This window comes from Dendrobium catenatum, unplaced genomic scaffold (assembly GCF_001605985.2).
Source record: "Dendrobium catenatum unplaced genomic scaffold, ASM160598v2 fragScaff_scaffold_1639, whole genome shotgun sequence".
Classification (NCBI taxonomy): Eukaryota; Viridiplantae; Streptophyta; class Magnoliopsida; order Asparagales; family Orchidaceae; genus Dendrobium; species Dendrobium catenatum.
The window spans coordinates 2,074,222-2,101,243 of record NW_021320101.1 but is presented as its reverse complement, the minus strand read 5'-3'; the positions used below and the strand labels follow the sequence as shown (position 1 = coordinate 2,101,243).

Sequence of the window (27,022 nt, the reverse complement as noted above, 5' to 3'; positions counted from 1 at the left end):
CATCCCCATGATTACATTAAGAAGGAGAGTCGTCAGCACAAACAGTAGCAAAACCAGAACTAGAAGTGAACTAAACATGCACATAAAATCATAAAACCAAAGTGAAAATAATCAAATCAACGTGGACATTAGATAACACATTCTCCATATGGACCATCATCATACATGTTTAAACCAAAAACAACTAAAAATAAAATTAAAAACTAAAAATGGAGGGAGAGACTGGATAGAGAAAATTAGATATAGAGAGGGGGAGAGAAAGAATGTTAGAGAGAGAAAGAGAGATAGTTAGAAGTAGAGAGAGAAAGAGAGTGAGAGTTAGAAGTAGAAAGAGAAAGAGAGGAAAAGGTTGGGAGAGATAGAAGTACGTAGAGAAAGGGAGTCATGTGAACCTGACTTTGCACATGTAACCCCAGCCCGAGCATCAACCTTCCTCTCTCTCGTCCTCCCTATACCACACTATTCGATCCAACCTGCTCAAATCCGCTCCCACTTCTGTGTGATCCAAGGTATAAAGCATGAAAACCTGCGCTAGAGTATCTTTGATCAGGACAAGATTTTTAATTTGAAGACCCCACGTAGTTGTATCTTTGATCCCGGTGGGTTGATTTTTAATTTGAAGAGTTCTCGCCGTCGTATCTCAACGACAAGTTCTTTTTGGAACCTCCCTCCCTGGGTAGGGGGAGCCGGAAGGCTACCGGATTTTTTTAAAAATTTTGTATTTTTAAATCCCATACTAAATAAAATTAATTATAAAGCAACATGTACCTACCTATTTGAAGACATACGTTGTTGTATCTTTTATCCGGGAGGGAAAGTTCAATTTGAAGCCTCTACGTCCTTGTATCCTTTGATCTGGGCGGGAAGAATTCAATTCGAATACCTCACGCCATTGTATCTTTGATCCGGGTGAAATGAACAACGGCAAGTGCTATCTCAATCTCCCTTTGAGGAGAGGGGTGTTGAATGGCTGCTAGATTTTTGAAGAAAATTTTACGTTAAAAAAATTAAAATTATGTAAAATTAATTTTAAGTAACAGTTACATCCAATTTGAAGATTGATAGGCCAGTTCCTCCTGAACCGGCCCGTCCAGGGCCGGTTTTAGTTTATAGGAGGCGGGCTAGTCCCGCCTCCTCTATGCTTGCCGCCCACAATAATGGGTCCCACTATTCCAATTGAGTTCAAATTAGAAAAGGAGGGGGCGGCTAGGGCTTTGGAGGGAAAACTGATTTGGAAGGTTTATGTATTAAATAACATGAGGTGTTTTAGGGTTAGGGTTATGCTTGATTTGATTTCTCTTGAAGTTCCTTGGCATCTTGGGCTCTAGACTATCTTGTCTAGAGATTGGGAGAGACGATCCTCCTCTTGAATTGAGGATCACTTGTATCTTGTTTTCGTGTTTTTTTGGCTTAGATTCTCTTATTGCAATCCATTGTTTTGGGGTTGATTTCACCCAGATTTTTGCATTATTCTCATTGTTTTTACCAATTAGTGATTGGTTTGCTTGCGAACTCAAGTATTTCCTATCAGAGCGTTGTTTTGGGACCATTAGCAGTTGAAATTCTGCAACTTCAACTGTGTAATTTCATCCGGAAGAAGATCTTCTCATAAATCGTGGGAAGAGTTATGACCGAGAAGAAGGTTAAAGTTTTGGAAGGAGAATTGGGCAATTAAAATTAGATTTGGATGGAAAATTTTTTTATTTTCAAAATTAGATTTCATCCAATAATGAAAAGTTGGAAGGGAAGTACGTCGTGATGGAATTCTACCACAGAGGTACTGAATTTGAAAGAATAAGAAGGAAATTTGAAGAAGGGGTTGGGTATGATCGCCGGAGGGAAGATCGTGACAACTGAGGAGCATCTCCTCTTCATGGAATGTGAGGATATGGAGGTTTCAAGGGCAATGAGGGTGACCCGAAGGTGAGGAAGCTGAAGATGCTCATCTTTGAGGGCGAGGATGACCATTGTTGCATTTACAAAGTAGAACGATATTTCTCTGTCAACAGATTGACGGAGCAAGAGAAGCTGACAGTGGAAAGACTATATTTGGAGGGGAAGGCACTGGCGTGGTACCAAAGGCATGACATGAGGCAACCCATCAGGAGCTGGAGGGAGTTCAAAGATTGCTTACTTGAACATTTCTGAATCGGTAGGGGAGGAGACTTCTATGAGTAATTCTTTGCCTTAACACGAGGGAATCGTGACAGGTTCTAGTACTTGGCCGGCAGATTTGACCAACTATCTGAGACAGTATTGGAGGGGAACTTTATGAAAGGGCTTAAATCGGAGACACGGACAACGGTTAGAGTGATGAGGCCAAGAGACTTGGGGGAGGCCATTGAGCTAGCTCAGCTGGTGGAGGATCAAAAGCAGCTGGAGAGAGATGCTAGGGGGAGAAACTTGGGGGGATCATATAGGATGACCACCACCTTCTTAGCCCTAAAGGGGCCAACACCAGGGAGTCTGAAGGAGGTGCCCAATGAGAGAGCTGGAGGAGAGGGAAATGGGGGAAGTTTCAAAAGGCTGACGGAGAAGGAGATACAAGAGAAAAGGGCGAAGGGGTTGTGTTTTAGATGTGATGAGAAGTACATGCCAGGGCATAGGTGTAAGGGCCGAACTCTTCAGGTTCTCTTCGTCTGTGATGACGGAGAAGCTGAAGAGGGAGGTGGAAGCGGGTTAGATATGGAGGAAGAGGAGAAGTTGCATCTGGATGTGTCAGAAGTCTCCCTAAACTCAGTAGTGAGATTCACCTTGAATCACTCTATGAAGGTGAAGGGAGAGAGCAGATAGGGAGGTGGTAGTGTTGATAGATAGTGGGGCAACCCACAATTTCATCCTCACCCAGATTGTTGATCTATTGGGGGTGAAATTAGTGGATATAGGTGGCTACAGGTTGATGATGGGCACGAGAAAGGTAGAAATGGGTAGAGGAGTTTGTAGGGGAGTAGTGTTGACCATTCAGGGGATATAGGTGAGGGAGGATTTTCTTCCCTTGGAGTTGGGGAGTACGGATGTCATCTTATAGATGAAATGACTGCAAACCTTGGGGGAGGCTAAGGCAAATTAGGGAGCACTGAGGATGAAATTGGTGGTGGGGGAAGGAGAATTATAATCTTGGGCGATGCAGGGATATTTAGGGCTGGAGTATCTCTTAGTCCATGATCATAACCATACAGGAGGTGGGAGGTGGGAGGTGGGTGGAATTGTCATGCTTGGAGAGGGTTAGTGTGGGAGAAGAGGCAGACATTCCTCTTACAATGAAACCAATCATATAGCAGTTCAATAAGGTGTTCCAGCCACCTCAAGGGTTACCACCTCTCAGAGAGCAGGAACATGCAATCCTTTTAAAGGAGGGGGTGTCACTGATTAGTGTACGACCCTATCGCTACCCCCAAATTCATAAGGATGAAATTGAGAAGCTGAAGGGAGATGTTGGAGGCTAGGATCATCAGACCAAGTGTGAATCCTTTCTCTAGTCCAGTCTTACTAGTCAAAAAGAAGAATGAGAGCTGGAGGTTTTTTGTTGAGTACAGGGCATTGAATAAGTAGATAATACCAGATAAATTCCCCATTCCTATAATTGATGAGCTCTTGGATGAACTATATAAAGCAGTGATATTCTCCAAACTGTATTTGAAGTTTGGATACCTTCAGATCCGAATAAGGGAGGTAGATATCTCAAAGACAACTTTCAGGACACACGAAGGGCATTATGAGTTTCTGGTTATGCCGTTTGGGCTTACCAACGCCTTTGCTACTTTCTAGTCGTTGATGAATAGGGTGTTAAGGCAGTACATCCCAATGTTTAAAATTGCGTATTCGGGTATTGAGGCATTTTTCATTCGTGACGTGAGGTGTAAGCCTCAAGGCGTTTTGAGGCGTAAGCCTCAAATCAAAAGATTGCGTAAACATAAAATGATAAATTTTTTATATACTAATGAGTGAATAATATAAAACATAAAAAAAGCATAAGATAGGAAGTGATATCAAAATATCCCAATAATAAAACAACATGAAATATAGTTCAACTCAAAATTCTATCTTTCCCAAATCTCAGTATTCTTTTCATTAAAATATAATTTCAATTTTCAAAAATAAATAGCAATGACATATCACATAAGAACTCATAAGTCATCAGCACTGTCATCACTAAGGGGTTCTTCATTTGAATCATCATTATGATGAACTGCTTTCTACCCTTCCTCCTCTCCTATAGTGTCCAATGTCGGGCATTTACTTCAAGATTTATGTAAGTTTTAATATATATAGCGTGAGGCGAGGCGGGCCTCAACCAAGTTGAGGCGCAAGCCTCATAAAAAAAATTGAGGCGTTTTTTACTGGAATTGCGCAAAGGCGGGCCTCAAGGCGAGCCTCATATTGCGCAATTTTAAACCATGGTACATCCATAAGTTTGTTATAGTATTTTCTTATGACATCTTGGTGTACAACAAAACTTTGGATAAACATCTGAAGCATTTGAAGTTGGTCTTGCAAGTTCTACTGGAACATCAGTTGAGGGTCATCCTGAAGAAGTGTTGTTTTGCCCAGATCAGTGTGAAGTACTTGGGTAATATCGTGTCCAAGGAAGGGGTGGCAGCCGATCAGTCAAGATTGAGGCTATGTTGAGACCTAAGAATCTGAAGGAGTTAAGAGGATTCTTAGGATTGATGGATTACTATAGGAGATTTGTAAAAGGGGACAGCACTATCGCATGGCCACTTATAGAGAAGTTAAAGAAAGATGGATTCTTATGGGGAGAGGCAATCACAACAGCATTTGAGATACTAAAGAAAGCTATGACTACTGTACTAGTCTTAGCTTTACCAGACTTTACCCAGACCTTCATAGTGGAGACAGATGCTTCAGGATACGAATTGGAGGTAGTACTCATGCAGAATCGTCGACCCATTGCCTACTTCAGCTAGGTGTTGACAGCCCGAGCCAGGCTGAAATCAGTCTATGAGAGGTAGTTGATGACCATCGTCTTAGCCATCCAGAAGTGGCGACCCTACCTGTTAGGTAGATATTTCATTGTCAGAACAGACCAGAGGAGCCTGAAGTACTTGTTGGAGCAACGGATGGTGACTAAAGAGCAGCAGAGGTGGCTGTCCAAATTGTTGTTATATGATTTCAAAATACAGTACAGACTAGGATGGGAGAACAAGGCAGCAGATGCCTTGTCTGAATGTATGGGGGAGCTGTTGATAGTGGAAGTATCTATTCCTTTGATGCTGGATTGGGAGGCCATTAGGGAGGAGAGCATTAGGGATGAGGAGTTGGGAAAGATCAGAACATATTTACTGAGGGAAGGGGGTAGCCATCTAGGGTACTCATTCGAGAGGGACAGACTGCTGTATCAGGGGAGGTTCGTGATGCCCCAGACCTCAATCTACATTCCAAACTTACTCCAAAAGTTTCATGGAAGCACTATTGGGGGTCATTCAGAGGTACAAAAGACATACAGGAGGTTAGCTTTGGAGCTTTACTATAAGGGGATGCTTAGAGATGTAGAGGAAATGGTGGCCAGGTGTGAGATATTTCAGAGGAACTAATACCTGACTATGTCGCCACGAGGACTACTATAACGGTTGGCTTTACCGAGACGAGTGTGAGAGGAGATATTCATGGACTTCATAAATGTGCTGCCTCGTTCAGAGGGTTTCACGGTGATTCTGGTGGTGGTGGACAGGTTAAGCAAGTATGCTCATTTCATTCCCCTCCGACATTCATATACCGCGGTGACAGTGGCTTCAACTTTCATCAAAGATGTGGTCAAATTGCTTGGCGTGCCAGAGGCGATAGTATCAAATAGAGCGCCACAACAAAGCACATATGATTCTTATTTGAAATGACGGTTCATCTTCCTTTCCAAATCTTATGTCATTGGCTGAGGGTTGAAGGAATTCAAAATCATATGTGTAGGTTGTACTTCATGAACCCATTTAAGAATCTTTTATTTCCTTGAAGCAAATTTTAAAGTTGCTTGAGTTATGCAAATGACCTTTTCAGGAGCCAAACAATTTTACAAAAGCTTTCCATACATGTGCTTTGTTGTAGCGCTCTTTCTAAGTCCTAGATAGAGGCTCACTAATGATCTAGAAAGGATTATGGATTAGTGTTAACCTATCTTAGAGCCAAGATCTAAATTCTCTTACATACAACAATAAGGGATGTTCAAGTTATATAATATATATACAGTTGTATCTTGCAAAGAGTAATTAGACAGCTTTCAGACATTCACCATCACTCTTATAGATATTTAGATTCTTGCTAACATTCAAGAAACACTACAATTCACCTGTAAATAAGAGTAGGGAATTTGTAGTGCAGACAACTAGCTTTTGGGCAAGATCATATTGAACAAATCAATTAACTTACATACAACAATAGGGGATTCGTAGCAAACTATATAGCTTAATTATAAGCAAGAGCACAATTCCCTAGTGTCCATTAAATAGACATCCCTTATGAACTATACTAAATGACAACTCGAATAAGGCAAAATCAGCTAAATAATCTCTCTTATGCAACAACTGAAATCTAATATACTTTTAAGCCACCGGATCTGCAACCCACTTGTGCAGCGGACAGAAGTCGATATATCTATAATATCTCCAATTTACATGCTGAAAACACATCCCACATGTGCTCCAACCATTATTTTGACCTCTTAAATTCAGGATTTGAGATTGCTACACGAGTCAAAGATTCAAGTTTTTTCCTCTTCCTTGAAAGGATTATAGTTGACATGACTTGGATTAATAAACGTACGTCTAATCACAAATCTACTGTAGCCCTTCAAAGGTTCTCTAATTGAAACTCATCATAAAACATAAAGTTTTCGGTTTTAACATTTGCATAATCGTCAATTGTTAAACATGATGCTCTGTTAGTGGACAAACAGAGTTGACAAGGTTCAAATAACTAATTATCTATATCCTCGATGATGACCGTGTTGATAGAAAATCTCAAATGGAGGGGACCCTAACTTTTAAGATCCTCTCAAATTCCTACAAAAATACAGACATTTAAAGTGACTTTATTGTCACATTGATGATAGCCGCGTTGAATGTAAATTTCAAATGAATGAGTCAATTCTTAAAGCCTATTAAAAATTTCAAAATCTAATATCTATTAAATTCTAAACAGTGTAATATAAATTTAATCAACAAAAATTTTAAAATTATAAACCATCCACTTCTCGCAACTATTTGTTAGGGGTAATAAATTTGAAAATTACTTCAACTCACAAAGAGCAAATGTCATATCGGATGTATTACTAAGATTCATTCTCAAATAATCTCTCACTAATAGGGATGTGACACATGCCATCTAATTGGGTGATTTTGCTGTAAAATGATCCCACTATATTACAATCACGTCCAAAGCCAATATGTTCCCTAATGGTTTCAAGTCCTTAAGTAATGGATCATAAGATGTACTCGATGGGCACAAAACCCTTTTGCAAGCTTAGGTAGACTCAAATGTATTTTATTAGAAAAACATCCACCCCAAGTCTATATTGTATCCTTGGACGAATAATTCATGGTTGCCGATAAGGTTCCTTCTATTAGGTTGGATTGACTACCTCCTCTGACTAAGTAGAACGTAGACCATGACAGTCCTGGATGACAAAACTATGGGATCTTGATCGGGCCCGTCTTCATTCCCCCATCGCCCATTTTAAGTTTACTGTGATAAATTTCAAATCTTAAACTCCAAAATTCAAAACCAAATTCAAATCCTAAAATAATTGGCTAGTATATACTAGATATTTAATGTCTATCTTATGACTATCCTGAATTGAAAGTTCTCTCTCGTTATCGGGAGAGGTAACTAACCATAGGGGCTTGTGCCTATAAAAACTCGAACTCATATCACCCCCATGGAAAACCAGAATGCAGATTATAAAGTCCTCACAAAATGAGGGTGAAATCTCTGAGTAACTTCTTATCTAAAATTCAATCTGCCTTCTGAAAATCTACCCCATAACCTAAATCCATTAAAACTCTCCCCGTCAATAGAAAGAATGGAGCGGAGAGGCCGGTGCGTGAATTTTTTAAGCCCACACTGACTATCATAATTTTCTTGCTTTTGTTAACTAGGGCATCAGGTAGGAATGGAAGAGAGAATATGGCATGGTCAATGGTTTAGGAAAAGGAGAAAGGGTGATGCGAGCATGGTAAGGTTCTTGATGCATGAGTGAAAATCAAGAGTGGAGGGATACAAGTACGAGGAGCAGCATTTATGGAGAGATTTGCGGATACGAACAATTTCTCATTTCACATGCATCTCGAACTTTGTGTCATCACCTTGCCCATAGGCAAATCCTACATTTTTCTTTCGTGCAGCAAATAGACCAATATTGATCTCTTTTTAAGTTAATTTCGACATTTCGAACGCATGGATAGTGTTTGTTTTGTAAATGAATGATGTTTGAGTGACCTTGATTTAGGTTGAGGTGTTTATATTATTATATTGTTTTGTTTATTTGCAGATTAGTTATCGTTCATTTTGTCATGCCCATGTTTAGAATCAAATTTTTTTTTATTCTTTTTCTAATGTTTTTTTTTTTTCCATAGGTTTGGTTTTTAGTGAATATCTATGGAGTGGGCAGGTTCCTTCTATAAAGGAGGTCAACGATGAAGAACCGTTCTTTATTAATCTACCATATATCAAGATAAATACGCATGAAGTAAGGAGGCTGATACCATTTTTTTTTTTTTAATGTTGACCTCTAATATGCTTTCAATATGTGTTTCAAAGTTTTTGTATGCAAGCTTTCACCTGATGTTTTTAGGGTTTTGAATTGTTTAACTCTGTTGCCTTTCTATGATATAGTGAGTCATAACTGAACACCTCTTATTCACTTTTGATAATGAACGTCTGTATCCTATTGGTTGCCATGAAGAGACTAAGCTAATGGTGATCTAATTTTTGGGTGTCTTTAAAACGATCATTCGAGGAGTGAGGATTGTTGACCTGCCGTATAAAACAAAAAAAATTAACTCACCTGTTCGGCGCCGAACTCCGCACGACCTCGGAACTTAGTTCGTTAAAACTCCCTCGCCGAATAAGAAAAGCGAGAGGAGGCCGAGGCCGAATTTTCGGAGCCCACAAGGATAACTAAATTTGATTTTTACAAACAATCCTTCGTCGTGTTGGTTTATGTCCTTTCTTGTAATTCATAGGAGGCTTGGACTTACAATCTTAAGTAGTCTTTAACTGAAGATATCAACCACTATTTGGGTGTTTTTAGGGTTTTGAATGTTTGTGCCATGGTAATGGAAGATAAAGACTTTCGATGTCTTTTTATAGCTTACAGGTGCTTTCCAACATAGGGCAGTAAAAAAAGTTGATTTCAAATACTAAATCTATGATTTTGATTTTAACTAAGATAAAGAAGAGTGAGGGGTATTTTTCCATGATGGCTAATGTGGTAGTCAAAAAGGTGGTCAGCATATGTGGGGTGATTAAAATGAGTGATTGGGCTAGGCTAAGGCAAGAAAAGGCTTGGCTAGCTCAACCCTCATATTTATACAACTTACACGGACATGATACACCACATGACACACAACACCACATGACACGCAACATAAGGCACAATATATAGAGTGATAAAAAACAGAAAGGCCCAAAATGCATGACAACAAGAAGATTGGAAACACTATGGTTGAACTAAATTAAATTTTTTAAGTATAACTAGATGGTCGATCTAAACTCAAAATATCAAGGTAACTCAAAAATACATCAAGAATCATCTTTCCCGACTTTGAAAATTTTGACTCCAACGAACAAAACTCTACAACATACAAAAAAGATGAGGGCAAGCTGCTTTAGCTACTCTACTCATCCATGGAAGGAACGAGATTTGCTCCACTTAGTAATGAAATGATGGTTTGCCACTGATCATGTGACCTTGGATGTTAACTCAATAATGGTTGCATCATAAGCAAAAGTTGTATTTACGAGTACTACTTGCATGTCAATGCTATCTGTAGAGGGGGAAAAAATATCTCTGAGTTGCCCACCATACAATGTTTAATTCAACACATTGAACGCTAGAAAAATTCCAGCATCCATAAAAAGATCACTCACATAAGCATTATTATTATTATTATTCACAACTCTATAATGTTCAAATTTCTTGATGATTAATTTATTAAGAGTTTTAGTTGAAAATCTCTGAAGTTTAGTTTTAACTAGATCAAAATCTCCCTCATTAAATTTTGTTTATTAGCTAAATACATTAACATCAGTTTCATACTTATTATAGCTCATTGTAAGTTAATGCAAATTGTTTGTTTATAAATCATTCATACATTGTGCAAAATAGGATGAAAGTGCACAGATCCTCTATGAACATGCAAACTCATCTCTATTCAAAGTTAAAGCTTTAGTAATTAAAAAATAAATAAAAGGCGATGTGCAAATTGTTTGAAATTTCATGAATTGAAATAATGAATGCCATTTTGTGATTAGGAGTTATTTTCATAAATATTAATTTATTTCTTAGATCAATATAAGGCAATCAAAGTCAAAATTTACATTCGAAGATGGAGGTACTAATTCAATGAAGGTCCTAAGAGAACTGGATCCACAAATTCATCACGATAAATTTCTTGGAACTCAATCAAGGAATGACTGATTTTCAATTGGAAAGGAGACTTAACTTGAGAAAGAAGAAAATAATCAACATGGGAAAGAAGAGAAGTGATGTAGGATGAATTTTGGAGCTAATATATATTTCATGATTTATATTCTTGTACATAAAACTGATTATGTTGTTCTTATGAAAGTCTATGTATGAGTATTTTTATGTAAGGCAAGGTGTAATATTGTTATTTTCATGTGTTTGCGTCCTTGAATGTTTTTTGGGTTATCTTGGGTTCTGGTTCATGCTATATTTTGGACCTATTATGTTAGTTCATTTCTTATATTATGCATTATGTTGGTCCATTATGTTAAAGCTTGGTGGTGGGTATACAAATAGTGGTAGGGTTGTAGATGGTTGTATCCATAAGGCTGGTGATAAGTTATAATTTGGTGTTAGGCACACATATAATAGTTAGTTTGAGTATTTAGTTTAGTGACTTTGATATCTCCCTCTTATTCTTTTAAATATGGAGCTTTTGTAGTGTTAAGGACTTGATTTTGGATGATAATGTTAAATAAGAATTGCTTCTTGTGCTTTTTTGCTTTTCTTGTGTATTTTTCACAAGATTTTTTTAGTGTGTAAGTTCACAACCCTTTGAAATTGACTTCTAAGAAAGGAATGATATCCTTGTGATGGCGGACTATTCGTAGGTGTTGACTTAAACTTACCCTTTCTTCGGTAGTGGTTGCCATAAATGCATCACATGTTATCATCCATAGCTTTTTTTTAGAATGTTTGTTCACCATGATAGATAAACATATGTTATTATGAGAAATAAAAAAAAGTTAAAGATATCCTATCCTAATTTTCATCGGGATGTTTTTGAAATATTAAAATGTATTAATTTGTATATAGCATCCAATGTTTAAAATTGCGTATTCGGGTATTGAGGCGTTTTTCATTCGTGAGGCGAGGCGTAAGCCTCAAGGCGTTTTGAGGCGTAAGCCTCAAAATCAAAAGATTGCGTAAACATAAAAAAGATAATTTTTTTATATACTAATGAGCTTAAGATTATTAATATTAGGATGTCGAAAGTCGGACGTCGATGTCGTTTATCACTCATCGAAATAGGAGATGAAAATACCTTCACTGCCGAGGAGAAATGAAAATGAAAATATTAGATGGATGAGGTATTAAGTGCGAGCGATTAATTTGGTGTTGTGAATAAGAAATAATAAATTTAGTTTTTATATTTTAAATAATTAAAAATTTTAAATACAAGAAATTATATTTAAAAAAATTCATAAAATATTTAAGATGCTTGTGTCGGACACACATATCCAATTTGTATAGTATATTATTTTAATTAGACACATTTTCGGCGTGTCCGACATGTGTCAGAGAAGTGTCGGACGTGTGTCGTGTCGAATACATGTCGGACACTGCACACCTCTTTGAGGAGAAGTGTTGGTGCATCATAGGAATGTTTGTTTGTCATGATTTTTGAATATTTTTGTAAATCCAAAATGCATAATTTTGTCATTTAAATATAATAGAAATGCCAAGTGTCATTATTTATTAAGACCATCATGATCAAAATCATGTCAGAATATCTTGAACTAATATTTTTTTCATATTTTATGCTTGTGATCAATTATCAAGGTAGCCCGTGTCAATTCAATAAGGCCTTTACATTCAGTCGGCAATTCTGAGAGGCTACAATAATTTTTTAGAAATTGAATATATTATAGTTGTAAGGCCCCCATCAATTATAGTCAATTTTTTAATGACCAACTAGCTACAACTAACCGATCAATGAATTATCCTTTGAAAAAATATCAGCATATAACTTCAAAGATAACTTGATAAAAACGAAAAAATAGTTTTGAAGAACCCAAATAGTTCTTCTTTACAGTGTCTTGCTTGAATGCTGGTTAACCTTGGAGAGTGTTGATATATTATATTTTTATATATGCCTCATAAAAAACAAGATTTATAATATTCTATCCACTTGTGCTTCTATATTAGAAATAATATTATCAAATTCATAAGATTGTGAATCTGGACCATCATATCCTCAATAGTAGGATGATCATAAGGAACTAATAAATTTCTGGATCTGGATCTTGCTTGTAGATGAGGCAACCACTTCCTTTGGGTTAAGGCCAACCAAGGAAGGCTAAGATTCCATGCCAAAATCTAAATTTGATTCCAAGTTTTGGGTGAAAATCAAACCATACATAGTAGGAAATATGATTGCAATGTTTGAAGGTAAGTTTTGTCTATTTGTGTGCTCCCTTATTTCCTGAGTGCTAAGATCAATAAAAGATGATTTTCTCAATTTCAGGCGAGCCTTAAAATATTATGTGAAGTTGTGAAACTAATCCCAATCTCTTTAACTAAAGGCATAATAAAATCTACTTCAACAAGGATCTTAGTAATTAACTGCTTAGAGAACTTAGCAGTAGTAGCAATCACTTGTAATGATTATTCAAAAATAAATCCAAGAGAACATTCCAGGTTAACCTAATTCCTCCGCTCAGTTTATATTTTTCAGCAAGGCAGTACGAACTCAACCTTCCAACCTTCACGATAAACCTAATCTTATTTTTTTCAGATGATGAGATCTCTGAATTGGCACTCCTTTCTTTACTTCACTATTGTTGGTAAGTTTTCTTTTCATCATCCTTTGCTTGAGATTTTCATATATGTATGCTTGATTTGCAATTGATTGAAGATTTTCTGCTGAGATATTTGATCGTCATCATGTTATTATCAAATTATTCCCATTAGCAAATTAAGAAGAAAAAAAAATAATGATTGTCATGGGGAAAGAAAAACTAGAGGCAACCCAAATTTGCAAGGGCATCACCCTTGATGAAAGGTAGCTAAGGTTGAGTGGACTATATGTGCAATGGGAGAATGGGATGCCAAAGCCATGAGGTATCAAATCCAAAGAACAAAAGCATGAATGCGAGGATCCAAGCATGGGATAATGTCTATTACGGGTTCGAGGATCACAAGCGAGAGCGATTTCGAGTAGAAAGAGTGATGAGCGTAGGCATGTTGACCTGTAACTGACACCCAAAAATAATAATAATAATAATAATAATAAATACATTTTGTACCTGAGCAGCGCACGCCCGCACATCGCTCACACATCGAGACCACGCCTTACATCGCATCCCCCACGATCTCCTCGCGACGTTAAAAGGCCGAAGGAAGGGAGGGATTCGGCTGCTCTCTCTCTCTCCCATTTCTCCCTTTCGCGTTGCTTCTTCTACTCCTTCGTGTTGTTCGACTCTGTCCTTTGATGACTTTCCCTTCCTTCGAATCGGAAGCTGCAACAGATTGATCGGAAGAAACAAAGGAGCTTGCTTGTTTGCTTCTCCGACCCCTTTGTAGTTGTTCGGCTTCACTCGATCGACGGCTTCCCTTCTGTCGGATCGAAGGCAAGATCGAGAGCTCGCCAGCTGTGAAGTAACTTGCTCCCGTTCGTGTGCTTCTCCGCCTCATTCGTGGCCGAAATTAATTAATATCAATTAGTTATAATTAATTATGACTTATGATTTTAATTAATTTTTAATAAAATTTAATTAATTATCTTAATTAATTATAATTAAAGTGATTATTTAAAAATAATTTGTTAATTAATTATTATTAATATAAAAAAGAGATGATTGCCCTCCTCCCTTGCCTCGGTTTTTGTGCCTTCCACACCGCCGGTCCTCAAGGTATAAAATTTCTAACTTGAAAATCCCTATCTCGTGGCTTGCGACGAGCCGGCAAACCCCCTACGCACTCACGTAGCGTAGTAGGGAGGGAAGTCGGCACAACGCTTGCGACGAGATGGGTAATCCCCGGACCGCTCATGTAGCGTGAGGGGGACAAAATTAAGTACCCACACGTGGGGAAATTTCTGTGCTTCTTTTCAACAGGTGCCCAAGACCCTTAAACGCTCATGTAGCAGGCGGGGATTAAAGAAAAGGAGGCCGCGGTGTCATTAGACGCCTACCCGAAGCGCTCAAGTAGCGACTAGGGGAAGGCTAGTCTCTCAAATTTTTCCCCTAAACGGGGGAGACGCCGGGAGGTTGCCGAAATTCAGTCTGAAGACACCGTGGACTTGAGCAAAATTTGGGTTTACATGGGATCTAATTTGGACAAACATAGGACTTGATTGGGACAATGAACTTAACATAAAGTTGAGCCTAAATCAAACTTAAATGAACTCAAATCTAAATGAAATCGAACATGAATTTGGACTTATAACAAGTGACAACAAATTGGACTTAAATTTAACTCAAACTGGAATAAGAAGTGAACAAAACATGACTTGAATATTTGAACTCAAGCAAAGACTTGAGTTGGACCACAAGGGACTCAAACAAATGGAAGAGGCTCACTTCAAAGCATGTACTATATTCGAACTCGAGCTCGAACTAGACTCATATTCAAATAAATTTTAAAGAGCTTAAGTCTGAATGAAGTACTTGATTGGAACCAGATTTTAGTTTAATGAGTAATCAGAACATAGATGCTCAATGAATGAGTCCTAATGAGTTAGGGAAAGCTCATACATCCCTACTACGGATAATTATCCAACTCCAAGAAGATGTATCAGAGAGAAAGATCAAAGGCAAATGAATAAGCAAAGACTCATGCATTTTGACATGGAACTTTTGAACAATGCAGAGCAAATCATAGATGAGCATATCAATTATGTTCATGAGAAAATGAATGTAAACATGACAAATAACGCAAGATAACCAACGATCATGTATAAGAAGTGCAGTGTACTTGAAAGTAATAGTAGAAGAGATGTGATGCAGAAAAATGCCAGTGCATTCCTACAACCTACAACACTTTTGCAACAAATAAGAATCCAATATGCAGTGAATATGACAATGTTCTACGATCAACACCAAGACATGAACAAATGCATTCACATCTACAAACAACAAAGCTTCTTGCAAACATACACAATGCAACGCATTTGAAGCACATATGAGCCCCTACGAGGTAAATGTGCCATGCCTGCAAGGACAACAAAGGGTTGCATAATGCTTATAAGTTTCCTATATGCGCTATTGGAATCCCCAACACAAGCAACAACGCCTGTTAACTGATGAAGGCAACACTGTCGATTGATAGTGGAAGACCCGTCTTGGCAAATAAGTACATCGAACCACCTGAGATTAGTGAAAGGTGGATATGATGCAAAAACAATGGCTCTCCTACGAACACTTCCAAGAGGTCATAGTGAATACAACAGGTCCCTGTAAACAAATACGAGCTACTTGTGGATAACAACAATGGGTATATCATAAGTATAACGAACCCTTGTGGACACAAGTACATATATCACGTACGACAGTGGTGATTGAGATGCTGCTAGTATGTCGGGTATAAAGACAACTCGGTGTATTGGAAAAGGACACCCCCCCTGGCAGAATGGAATGGATGTTTGAACAAATTAGAACTAAACTTTCTGTTATTATAAAGTCTCTTCTTAGTCCTATACTTAAGAAGAAAATAGTGCTGGTGTCCACAAACACCGAACGTAATAATTCTACTACACTAAAGACCTTGGAAGGAGTTCTTTTCAAGCACCGGTCACAAATTTCAAGAAAGACCTTCCAACGAATGAGAAAAGGGAGTTTGTATTAAAGCAATGAAATATCTCGTTGCAATCAGGTGATAACGCCACGATTCACCTATATCCAAAATCAGGAGATTCGGTAGTGCACTATGATCCACTACAGAAAACAACAAGTAGTGCACGACAGTCTACCTGTATAAAGCAGCGAACAACTCAATCCAGAAGCTGCTACGCCACGCCACCGGATCTGCAACATCCATGCAAGCAGATAGAAAGTGTTTATAATATTTTAAAAATACCCCTGCACATGCACTATAGTTTGTATACACATAGGTACACAAGGGGTAAATATAATCCCAAACACCCGCATGGGCTCCAGTGTGTTATTGGTACACACGTGACGTCTAGGAATGCTGCGCGTTTCAATAAATTTGAACTTGATCCTCCTAAGCAGGTAGATAGGAGTCGACAATGTTTAATAAATAATTATAAAATTCCCAAACACCCGCATGGGCCCCGGCGAGTGTGTTATGGGTATACACGTGACGTCTAGGGATACTACGCGGGCTAAATGATGAATCTAAGTTCAAACCCGATCATTCTCAACATGGTTCGAACTATTAAATAAATATACGGTCACGAGATCGACCGATATATTTATTTTATGCATTCATATTAGGCCTTCAAGGTCTTTTATAAGAAAAATTCATCAATAAAATTAAACACCCGCATTGGCCCCGGTAAGTGTGTTATGGGTATACACGTGACGTCTAGGGATGCTGCGCGGGCTAAATGATGAATCTTAGTTCAAACCCGATCCTTCTCAACACGGTTCAAACTATTAAATAAATATACGGTCACGAGGTCGACCGATATATTTATCTTATACATTCATATTAGGCCTTCAAGGCCCTTTATAAGAAAGATTCATCGATAAAAACAAACACCTACATAGGCCCCGACGAGCGTGTTATGGGTATACACGTAACATATAGGGATGCTGCGCGGATCAATAAGTGATTCAAGTTTAAATCCGATCCTTCTATGCGGATCAATAGGAGTCTACAGAGTTCGAACCTTCAAACAAATATACGGTTGTGGTGACCGGTGTATTTGTTTTAATACATTCATATTATGCCTTCAAGTCCTATAATCAAGAGAATTCACTAATAAATGGCATAAAGCCTACGAAACCCAATCCTCCTAAGCAGGTAAATAGGAGTAGACAGGGTTCAAACCATTGGATAAATATGCGGTCACGAAGTTGACCGGAATATTTATTTTATGCATTCATATTAGGCCTTCGAGGCCTTTAACAAAGAAAATTCATAAACAAATGCATGAAGCCCGAGAAACTCGATCCTTGGTCAACAGCTTGGTCGAGTTGACAAGGTTCATTTCATAAATGAAAATGCCCCCAAACACCTCGATGATGGCCGTGTTGAATGCTAATCTTAACCGGAGGGGTTCATTCCAAATAATTTAAAAATGTCACTCAAATACCTACGAAATTCAATGCTCCAAAGAGTCCAAAATTCCAAAATCTTCCAAAATTCAAAATATTTAAAATTGAAATTAAATCATCAACCACTTAAAGTAAAATTCATCCACCCTCTGCAACAATTTGCCGAAGTGGACAAATTAAAATTTACTTCAGCTCACAAAGAACTAATGTCTAGTCGAGAATATCACTAGGATCCATTCTCAGACAATTTTTTACTAGTAAAGACGTGATACGTGTCCTCTGACCGGTGGTTTTGCCTCCAAATTACACCGCAGGATAAACGGTTATGACTTGGGGCCCTCTGAACCATGTGGTTTTGCTGCGAAATGGCACCACGAAATACTGGTTATGACCAGAGCCAATATGCTCCTTAGTGGCATCAAATCCTTGAAATATGAATCAATAGGATATGATCGATAGAGCACAAAGCCCTCTGTTAGCTTAAGGTGGTTTCAAATTTATCCCCTTAGATAAATATTCACCCCAGGTCTATAAGGTATCCTTGGACGAAGCAACCCATGGCTGCCGAAAAGGATCCTTCTGTCAGGTTGGGTCGACTACCTCCTCTGACTAAGTAGACCAGGGACCATGATGGCCCGGGACGACAGAACCATGGGATCTTGATCGGGTCTATCATTCATTCCCCCACCATCCGCTTTAAGTGCAAGATTGTGAAATTTTTAATTTTAAATATCATCCAAGCCCAATGCTGCTACTATATGCCAGATAACACGTATTCTCTACGTATCTGATTGATGACTAGCCTTAATCAAAAGTTCTCTCTCGTGATTGGGAGTGGTAATTAACTATAGGGGCTTGGGCCTATAGGAAACCAGAACTCAGATCATAAAGTCCTCACAAAAAGAGTGAAATCTTTGAGTAGTGTCTTATCTACAAACCCATCTATCTTCCAAAATTTACCCAGGAACTTAAATTCGTTAAAACTCACTCGCCGAAGAAAAAGCAACGAGCAGGCGAAGGCCGAGGCCGAATTTTTGGAGCCCACAAGGCACAAGGGCAATTTCGGACTAGTTGAAAGTGTAGGGGCATGATGGTGAAACTTCAATGTCTTTATTCTTATTTAATAAGCCCATACAATTGGCATTAGGGTAGATTTAAACTCATGTTGATTTTCATGATAACATTAAGGGATTCATAATTATTAATAAAGAATTATGATCAGTTGGAACAGTTTGGAAATGATTTATTCTGAGAGTTTGTTGACTATATGGAAAAGAAACTACAAAGCTAGAACAAAGTGGAGCATATAATTGAATATTGTTTTCCAAGTTATAGATAATGAATCGTTTAACTTCATACTTAAATATTTTTAAACTTCTCATCTAAATTTATAGGTATTTTTTGTTCAATTTCATAAATATATTTTCCTTTTTACTATTTTATTTTTTAAATTTATTGTTTGTTTGCAAATTTACCAAAATCTATAGCAGAATTTTAAAGGATCAACCAACATCATCTATCCAAGTTCTACTATCAAATTGCTTGGATAACCAAGGCAATCTAACATGAAACCAGGAGAGTGAGCTACACTTAACTATGGTTGCCTTGTAGTCTCCTTCATATTGGTTAATTATATTGTGCTGTCATATGGACTTATATGGACATCAAATCTTTTTGGCTGCTGGAACTTTTGTACCTTCATTTTGTTTATGATACTTTCCCACCACTTGGCTTATTAGGCTGAGGGGCACCTTTAACTTGGTCACTTGAGAATGTTGAGCCAATGTATTGTGCAACAACTTTTGGGGCTTTCTGGATTCATATTAGTTATTTTAGTTGGCTATCCGTGATGTTTATATAGGTAGCAACCATTTATAATTTCATACCTTGCTTGTCATTCGTGTTAATGAGACAGTCGGCTCCCCGTCTACTTATCAGATGACTAACATATTTTCCTAAATGTAGAGTTTTCTTCCAACATGATGAGGAATGATTAGTTTTTGGAATATCAATACTTGTTCTCCTACCATGAAAGCCTAAGGTTAACTATATAATCATGGGAGCTAGTCATTCTTACACATTTACTTTTTCTGTTTTATTGGACCTGAAGTTATGTTTCATCAAAGGCGTCAAGCTCCTCAATATCTAAGAGAGAGCTTTCCTCTCATGTAAGGCCATAGTGGATGGAAACACAGAGAGTTGGTAGATCGACCTTAAGAGGAAATAATGCCTTTGCTCCAAAGTCCAAACATGAATAACTGTGGAGTTGCATGGTTTGATGTCTTATTGAATGTGATAAGGATTTCATTAGTTTATTGTTCTATTACCTCTTTTTTAGAAAGAATTTTCTTGAGCATTTTATTCAAATTCTTATTAAATACCTTATTGAGCTACTTGCTCCTGGATTGTGTATTGATGATTAGCACCACTCATCTTAGGTAGCTTAATGAACTTGTAGGTCTTGATGCTTTTGAACCTAGTGTCATTGTGTTATATGATTTGACATGATTTTTCAAATCTGTCGACTATGTAATCTCATGCTATCGATGTTGACTTCAGAGGAATTTTCTTAGCTCACATTGAGAAGTAATCTATAATAATCCAGATGTCATGATGCCTTAAGGAAGATAGAAAGTTGATATGGCTGATGATGTTGATACCCAACTTTTGAATGACCAATAAATAGTTGTTTAATATAGTGAATTAGGTAATTAATGGAGTGTCTATATGGATTTAGCATGACTGGTATTGGCAATCTCATTACAATCTTTTATCATGTTGGACCAATCGCCCCATCCTTTTCTCTTTAATTTTTATTTTAGGGCTAGATTGATATGCCCCAAAATTCAATCATAAATTTGGAAATATTCAAATTTTTTGTTCATTAGTCTAAGAAATTTCATCCGCATTTAATTAAAGAACATATAATGTAATACCCAAAAACCAGGTAATCAAAAATAAAATTTTGGATTAAGAACATTTTTATTTTATACTAAAAATTAATTATTGTTTATTGAATGTTTTTCCCTTATACGAAAACCAGGGATCACTAAGTGGGCCATGCTTGGCTTAATTCATCTTAGGAGAGAAAATTTGAATGTGGGGGGCTGTTTTAGGAAGTTTGTAATTGTCCTTTGTGGTTAATTAGGAGATGAGGTGGTAATTGATTCTCATCTTGAATTTTGAATGAAAGTTTGAGATCTAGGGTTTCTTGGTTTGGGCTCTTGGCATTTCCGGATATTGGAGAGTTGTTCTTCCTCTCGTATTGAAGAACAAATTATATCTTTGTTGTTTTATTCATCGCCTAGTGGAATACAAGTTTTGCTTTGAGTTTTTCTGCAGTTTTCCTCTATTTTTCCACTGTTTTTGGCTGTTTTACTGCTGTGAACAGCAGTTTTCTTTGTTGTGGTACTTATTTTTGGTTAGGTTTGCTTGTGAATACAAGTATTTCCTATCAAATTGGTATCAGAGCATCGATTGGGGACCTTAGGCGGCTGAAATCCTGATTTTTCAGCGTGCTTTTGGCTTCCGGAAGTGAGTTACTTGAGATCTGTGGGGAAGAACGATGACCCGGAAAGAAGGTAGAAGTCTTGAAAGGCGAAGTCGGACAATTGAAATTCGATTTAAAGGGAAGATTTTTCGATTTTCAAATCAAATCACCACCAATAATGAAAGGTTGGAGGGGAAGTTCGTCGTGATGGAAGAAATGCTAAAAAAATTACTTGAGATGAAGACAAATCCGACGACATCGGAAGTAAAAGAGACCACCGGAGGCCATATCGGAGGAGGATATCCGAACCCGTTTAGGGGGGGAAGAAATCCGGAAGTGGAGATTCTTGAGAGAGGACGACATGCCACCTCTAGAGCCACTTTCTAGAGAGATGAGTCTGGGAAATGACCAAAGGGGTGTTGATTTCGGAGGGAGAAGGGAATATTTTCATCGCCGAGGGGCTGATTTTGAAGGGAGAAGAGGCGAATATGAGGAAGGTGATAGGAAATACTTGATTTCAAGTAGTTCCTAGCCAAAACTGAAGCCAAATAAGGAGAAAACTGCTGTCTCCAACAGTGGACAGCAACTGTGCGCAGGAAAAACAGTGAAAATTGCGAGAAAATTTAGAGACAACGCCTTTTTGGCTGCTGGAACTTTTGTACCTTCATTTTGTTTATGATACTTTCCCACCACTTGGCTTATTAGGCTGAGGGGCACCTTTAACTTGGTCACTTGAGAATGTTGAGCCAATGTATTGTGCAACAACTTTTGGGGCTTTCTGGATTCATATTAGTTATTTTAGTTGGCTATCCGTGATGTTTATATAGGTAGCAACCATTTATAATTTCATACCTTGCTTGTCATTCGTGTTAATGAGCCAGTCGGCTCCCCGTCTACTTATCAGATGACTAACATATTTTCCTAAATGTAGAGTTTTCTTCCAACATGATGAGGAATGATTAGTTTTTGGAATATCAAAAATTGTTCTCCTACCATGTAAGCCTAAGGTTAACTATATAATCATGGGATCTAGTCATTCTTACACATTTACTTTTTCTGTTTTGTTGGACCTGAAGTTATGTTTCATCAAAGGCGTCAAGCTCCTCAATATCTAAGAGAGAGCTTTCCTCTCATGTGAGGCCATAGTGGATGGAAACACAGAGAGTTGGTAGATCGACCTTAAGAGGAAATAATGCCTTTGCTCCAAAGTCCAAACATGAATAACTGTGGAGTTGCATGGTTTGATGTTTTATTGAATGTAATAAGGATTTCATTAGTTTATTGTTCTATTACCTCTTTTTTAGAAAGAATTTTCTTGAGCATTTTATTCAATTTCTTATTAAATACCTTATTGAGCTACTTGCTCCTGGATGGTGTATTGATGATTAGCACCACTCATCTTAGGTAGCTTAATGAACTTGTAGGTCTTGATGCTTTTGAACCTAGTGTCATTGTGCTATATGATTTGACATGATTTTTCAAATCTGTTGACTATGTAATCTCATGCTATCGATGTTGACCTCAGAGGAATTTTCTTAGCTCACATTGAGAAGTAATCTATAATAATCCAGATGACATAATGCCTTCAGGAAGATAGAAAGTTGATATGGCTGATGATGTTGATACCCAACTTTTGAATGACCAATAAATAGTTGTTTAATATAGTGAATTAGGTAATTAATGGAGTGTCTATATGGATTTAGCATGAATGGTATTGGCAATCTCATTACAATCTTTTATCATGTTGGACCAATCGCCCCATCCTTTTCCCTTTAATTTTTATTTTAGGGCTAAATTGATTTGCCCCAAAATTCAATAATAAATTTTGATATATTCAAATTTTTTGTTCATTAGTCTAAGAAATTTTGGATTAAGAACATTTTTTATTTTATACTAAAAATTAATTATTGTTTATTGAATGTTTTTCCCTTATTCCGATTAGATGCATCCCTTAGCTGTGAGGAAGTTAAAATAGTAGTTATTGTGTGGGCCCTCATATCTTCTTATTTAATTTATCTTTCACGCAAGCCAGAAGTTACGCAAGCAAGCATTGGAAGCACTGTTGAAGAGATCCGCATAGTGCATTGGGAGGAAGAATCGACAGTGTTGTATGGTAGTGAGCGGCACAGTGCTGTGAAGGAAATCGGCAAGAAAACAACGGCTGAAGGGAATTTTGTGAAGACTGAAGCAGTGTGCGGGTGAGACACTGTTACAAGGCTTGGCACAGTGTATTCTGAGTGAGAAACAAAAGTCCTAGAGTTGGACTTGGGAGCAAATATTGTAAGACTTGTGAGTTCATAGATTTACGATGAGATGTAATGAGCGGGGAAAAGACCTACGTAAGTGGGCATAGCAGTGAACAGAAGTTTAAGTTAGAAATTGTTTAGAGCAACAGGTATTGAAACAGGTAGTGATTATATTAATAGTTTTATTTTTTTCTTTAAGTAATGGAAATTGGTATATATTGAGCTGAGTTTTTGCCTTAAGTGTAGGATCTATATTTGGTAGAGGAAATAACAGAGAAAGGGTGAATAAAATAAAAAGACAAATTGAATGAAGAAGAAATTTAGGGAAGAAGAAAGAGGTAAGCAAATTGTTTGTATGATAATGCTTATTGATAAAAGTTTTCAGATTTTTAAAAAGTTGATAAAAGTTTCTAAAGCAAATACACCAATTATATTTTAGGATTCATCGAGTATATGTAGAATGGAGGTTACGAGGTAAATTGTTTTTATTTAAATTGATTTTATGTAATGTATTTGGAAAATGCAATGAAGAAACTGTAGAATTTGAGATGTGCATTGTAGTTAACTTACAAAAGAAAAAGAGGGCAAGGTGGAGGCATTGAGGAGACAAATTTTTGAGTTTAGTAATGCAAATTAAATTTTAAAAGACAAATGATGGGGACATCAGATCAACGTGGAAGGTTTATCAGAGACGTGGCCGCCGATCTACGGCCACGATCGAGTCCTTGTATTTCTGAGTCATGATTGTATTTTATTTTATTTATGCATTTTCTTATTTGCTTAGGTGTCATTATTATTTCCCTTTGTACCCCTTTCATGGGAGTGGTTGCATGTAAGCCCAAAGGGCAAGTTGGTCTTTTATTTTCTTGAGTCTTTGTACCCGGCTATTTATAGCCTCATTTCCTTCGTTTTGAGTAATGAATGATTATGAAGAAATTTTTCTGCATTGCTGTTTGAGAGCCTTTGAGAGTCTTTGGAGAGTTTTGGAGAGATCCCTTGGAGAGGGAGATTGGCGTATCACCCACCAACCTTGGAGACGGCCGGGTTCGTGGTTTCATCTTATTCTCCTATCATCACCACCATCGTCAAGATTCCAAAACTTCCCACCCATCACCTTCCCATTCACGGTCAAAACCCCTCATCCGATCCCTCACCCTCCTCCCCACACCCCACGGCCAAACAACACCCACCCCTTACCGCCGGCCAAGGCATTAACCGCCGGCCTCCCATCCCCTTTGTTGTTTTCTTGTATTTTCTAATTTAAGGTTAAGATTAATTTGGGTAATTTGAAATTCAAATACTCCAAGATTTGAATTCAAATTGTTTCCTAAATTAACTCTTCTATTTTAGGAAAGTATGTGACTTAAATCTATTTTGAATTTTAAATTCAAGAGGATTTAAATTAACTATTTCCTAATTCTAAATCCTAAATTAGAAATCCCCAAATTGCTCTCAATTAATTCCCCATCAGCCATGTATGCCGCCAGCCCCTATGGGAACCACTTAGGATTTGTTTCTTAATTATTTCCTAATTCCCTTTGGAAATAATTAATATTTCTTTCCCCACCCTCCACAGCCGAAACTCCCCCATCTCCTTTGATTTAAATTATTTCCTAAGTGAGCCCCTTACTTTAGGAAATATTTCAAATTCCCTCAATCCCCTCTTACCCGTAACCCCTCCTTTGCCATATCCAGCAAATTAATTTCCCAAATCCAGGGAATTGTTTCGGGATTTCAAACCACCCTCATCATCATCCCGCCGCCCCTCCTGAGCCGCTCCATCTCCCAATTCCTCCGAGAGAGATTCAAGCCGTAGCTCTCACCCACTAATCCCCACCCTCCTCTACCCAAAATCTGAGATTTTCTTTCTCAGATTTTGAGATTCAAACCTGCAATTGTTTCAGATTTTTGGGATTAAAGCTTTGAGTTTTTGCCTCTTCTTTTGCAAGGATAAACTTCTTTCTCTTGGTACCCACGTGCAAGACGGAGCAACGACCAAGGAGATTCTACTTCCAAACACCAATGAATGACGGGATCCCTTGATGGACACCTCGAAGGCATCAAGTGGAAGATCACCGCGTCTCCTTAAGCAAAGGTTCTCCTTTCCACTTGCATTTTATTTCTTCTAAATCTAAATTCTCATTGGATGGTTGTAATCACGAAAGCTCCTTCAAATTGCAGTTTTCCTCTATTTTTCCACTGTTTTTGGCTGTTTTACTGCTGTGAACAGCAGTTTTCTTTGTTGTGGTACTTATTTTTAGTTAGGTTTGCTTGTGAATACAAGTATTTCCTATTAAATTGGTATCAGAGCATCGATTGGGGACCTTAGGGGGCTGAAATCCTGATTTTTCAGCGAGCTTTTGGCTTCCGGAAGTGAGTTACTTGAGATCCGTGGGGAAGAATGATGACTGGAAAGAAGGTAGAAGTCTTGGAAGGCGAAGTCAGACAATTGAAATTCGATTTGGAGGGAAGATTTTTTTATTTTCAAAATTAAATCACCACCAACAATAAAAGGTTGGAGGGGAAGTTCGCCGTGATGGAAGAAATGCTAAAAAAATTACTTGAGATGAAGACAAATCCGACGACATCGAAAATAAGAGAGACCGCCGGAGGCCATGTCGTTGGAGGATATCCGAACCCGTTTAGGGGGGGGGGGGGGGAAAGCCCCTTTTAGGGGGAGGAGAAATCCAGAAGTGGAGGTCATTGAGGGGGAGGACGACATGCCGCTTCTAGAGCCACTTTCTAGAGAAGAGATGAGTTTGGGGAATGATTGGAGGGGTGCTGATTTCATCGGGAGAAAGGAAGAATTCCATCGCCGAGGTGCTGATTTTGAAGGGAGAAGAGGTGAATATGATGAAGGATTCAGATATAATCGCCGGAGGGAAGATCGTGACAGTTGGGGAGTACCTCATCTTTGAGGAATGGGAGGCTATGGAGAATTCAGGGGAAACGGGGGAGACCCACGGGTGAGGAAGCTGAAGATGCCTGTCTTTGAGGGGGAAGACGGCCATGGTTGGATCTACAAGGTGGAGCGCTACTTCGCTGTCAACGGGTTGACAGAGGAAGAAAAGCTGACGGCAAAGAGATTGTGTTTGGAAGGAAAAGCCTTGGCCTGGTATCAGTGGCGTGATAGGGGGGAGCCCATCCGGAGTTGGAGACAGTTCAAGGATTGCTTATTGGAGCGTTTTCGAGCCGATGGGGGATGAGATTTCTATGAGCAATTCTTTGCTCTGACTCAGGAGGGGACCGTGGCAAACTACTGAGACAAGTTCAAGTACTTGACTAGCAGATTGGATCACATTTTAGAGTCAGCCCTGGAAGGGAACTTCATGAAGGGGCTAAAACCGAAGATCCGAACAGCAGTCAGGGTGCTGGAGCCAAGGAACCTAGGGAAGGCTATGGAGTTAGCACAGTTGGTGGAAGATAAGATGAAATTTCATTTGAATTTCAAATCTCATTTGAATTCAAATTAAGAGACTTTCCAAATTAATAATAGGATAATTTAGGAAGATGTTTAAGAGGCACTTTGAATTTGAAAACAAGGGTTTGTGGAGCATGAAGGGCTGGCGGCTTAGGCTTGGGTTAGGTAGGCCGGCGACTAGGAGAGAAGCCGGAGCTTGGG

At 38.2% G+C, this 27,022-nt stretch overlaps 1 protein-coding gene across 2 annotated transcripts in view; it reads left to right on the top strand.

The window, feature by feature from the left end:
* LOC110110569 (protein root UVB sensitive 1, chloroplastic) overlaps positions 1–27,022 on the top strand; it is a 58,142-nt gene that overhangs the window by 26,099 nt on the left and 5,021 nt on the right. The window contains exons 5-6 of one of the 2 annotated variants that reach the window (XM_028701151.1): positions 8,586–8,698; positions 13,218–13,346. In XM_028701151.1, coding sequence (XP_028556984.1) covers positions 8,586–8,698; positions 13,218–13,331 — 227 coding nt within the window. In that variant the 3' untranslated portion in view covers positions 13,332–13,346. Of the gene's footprint in view, positions 1–8,585; positions 8,699–13,217; positions 13,347–27,022 lie in introns of those variants that run through there. The other variant, XM_020842098.2, reaches the window with a different exon arrangement.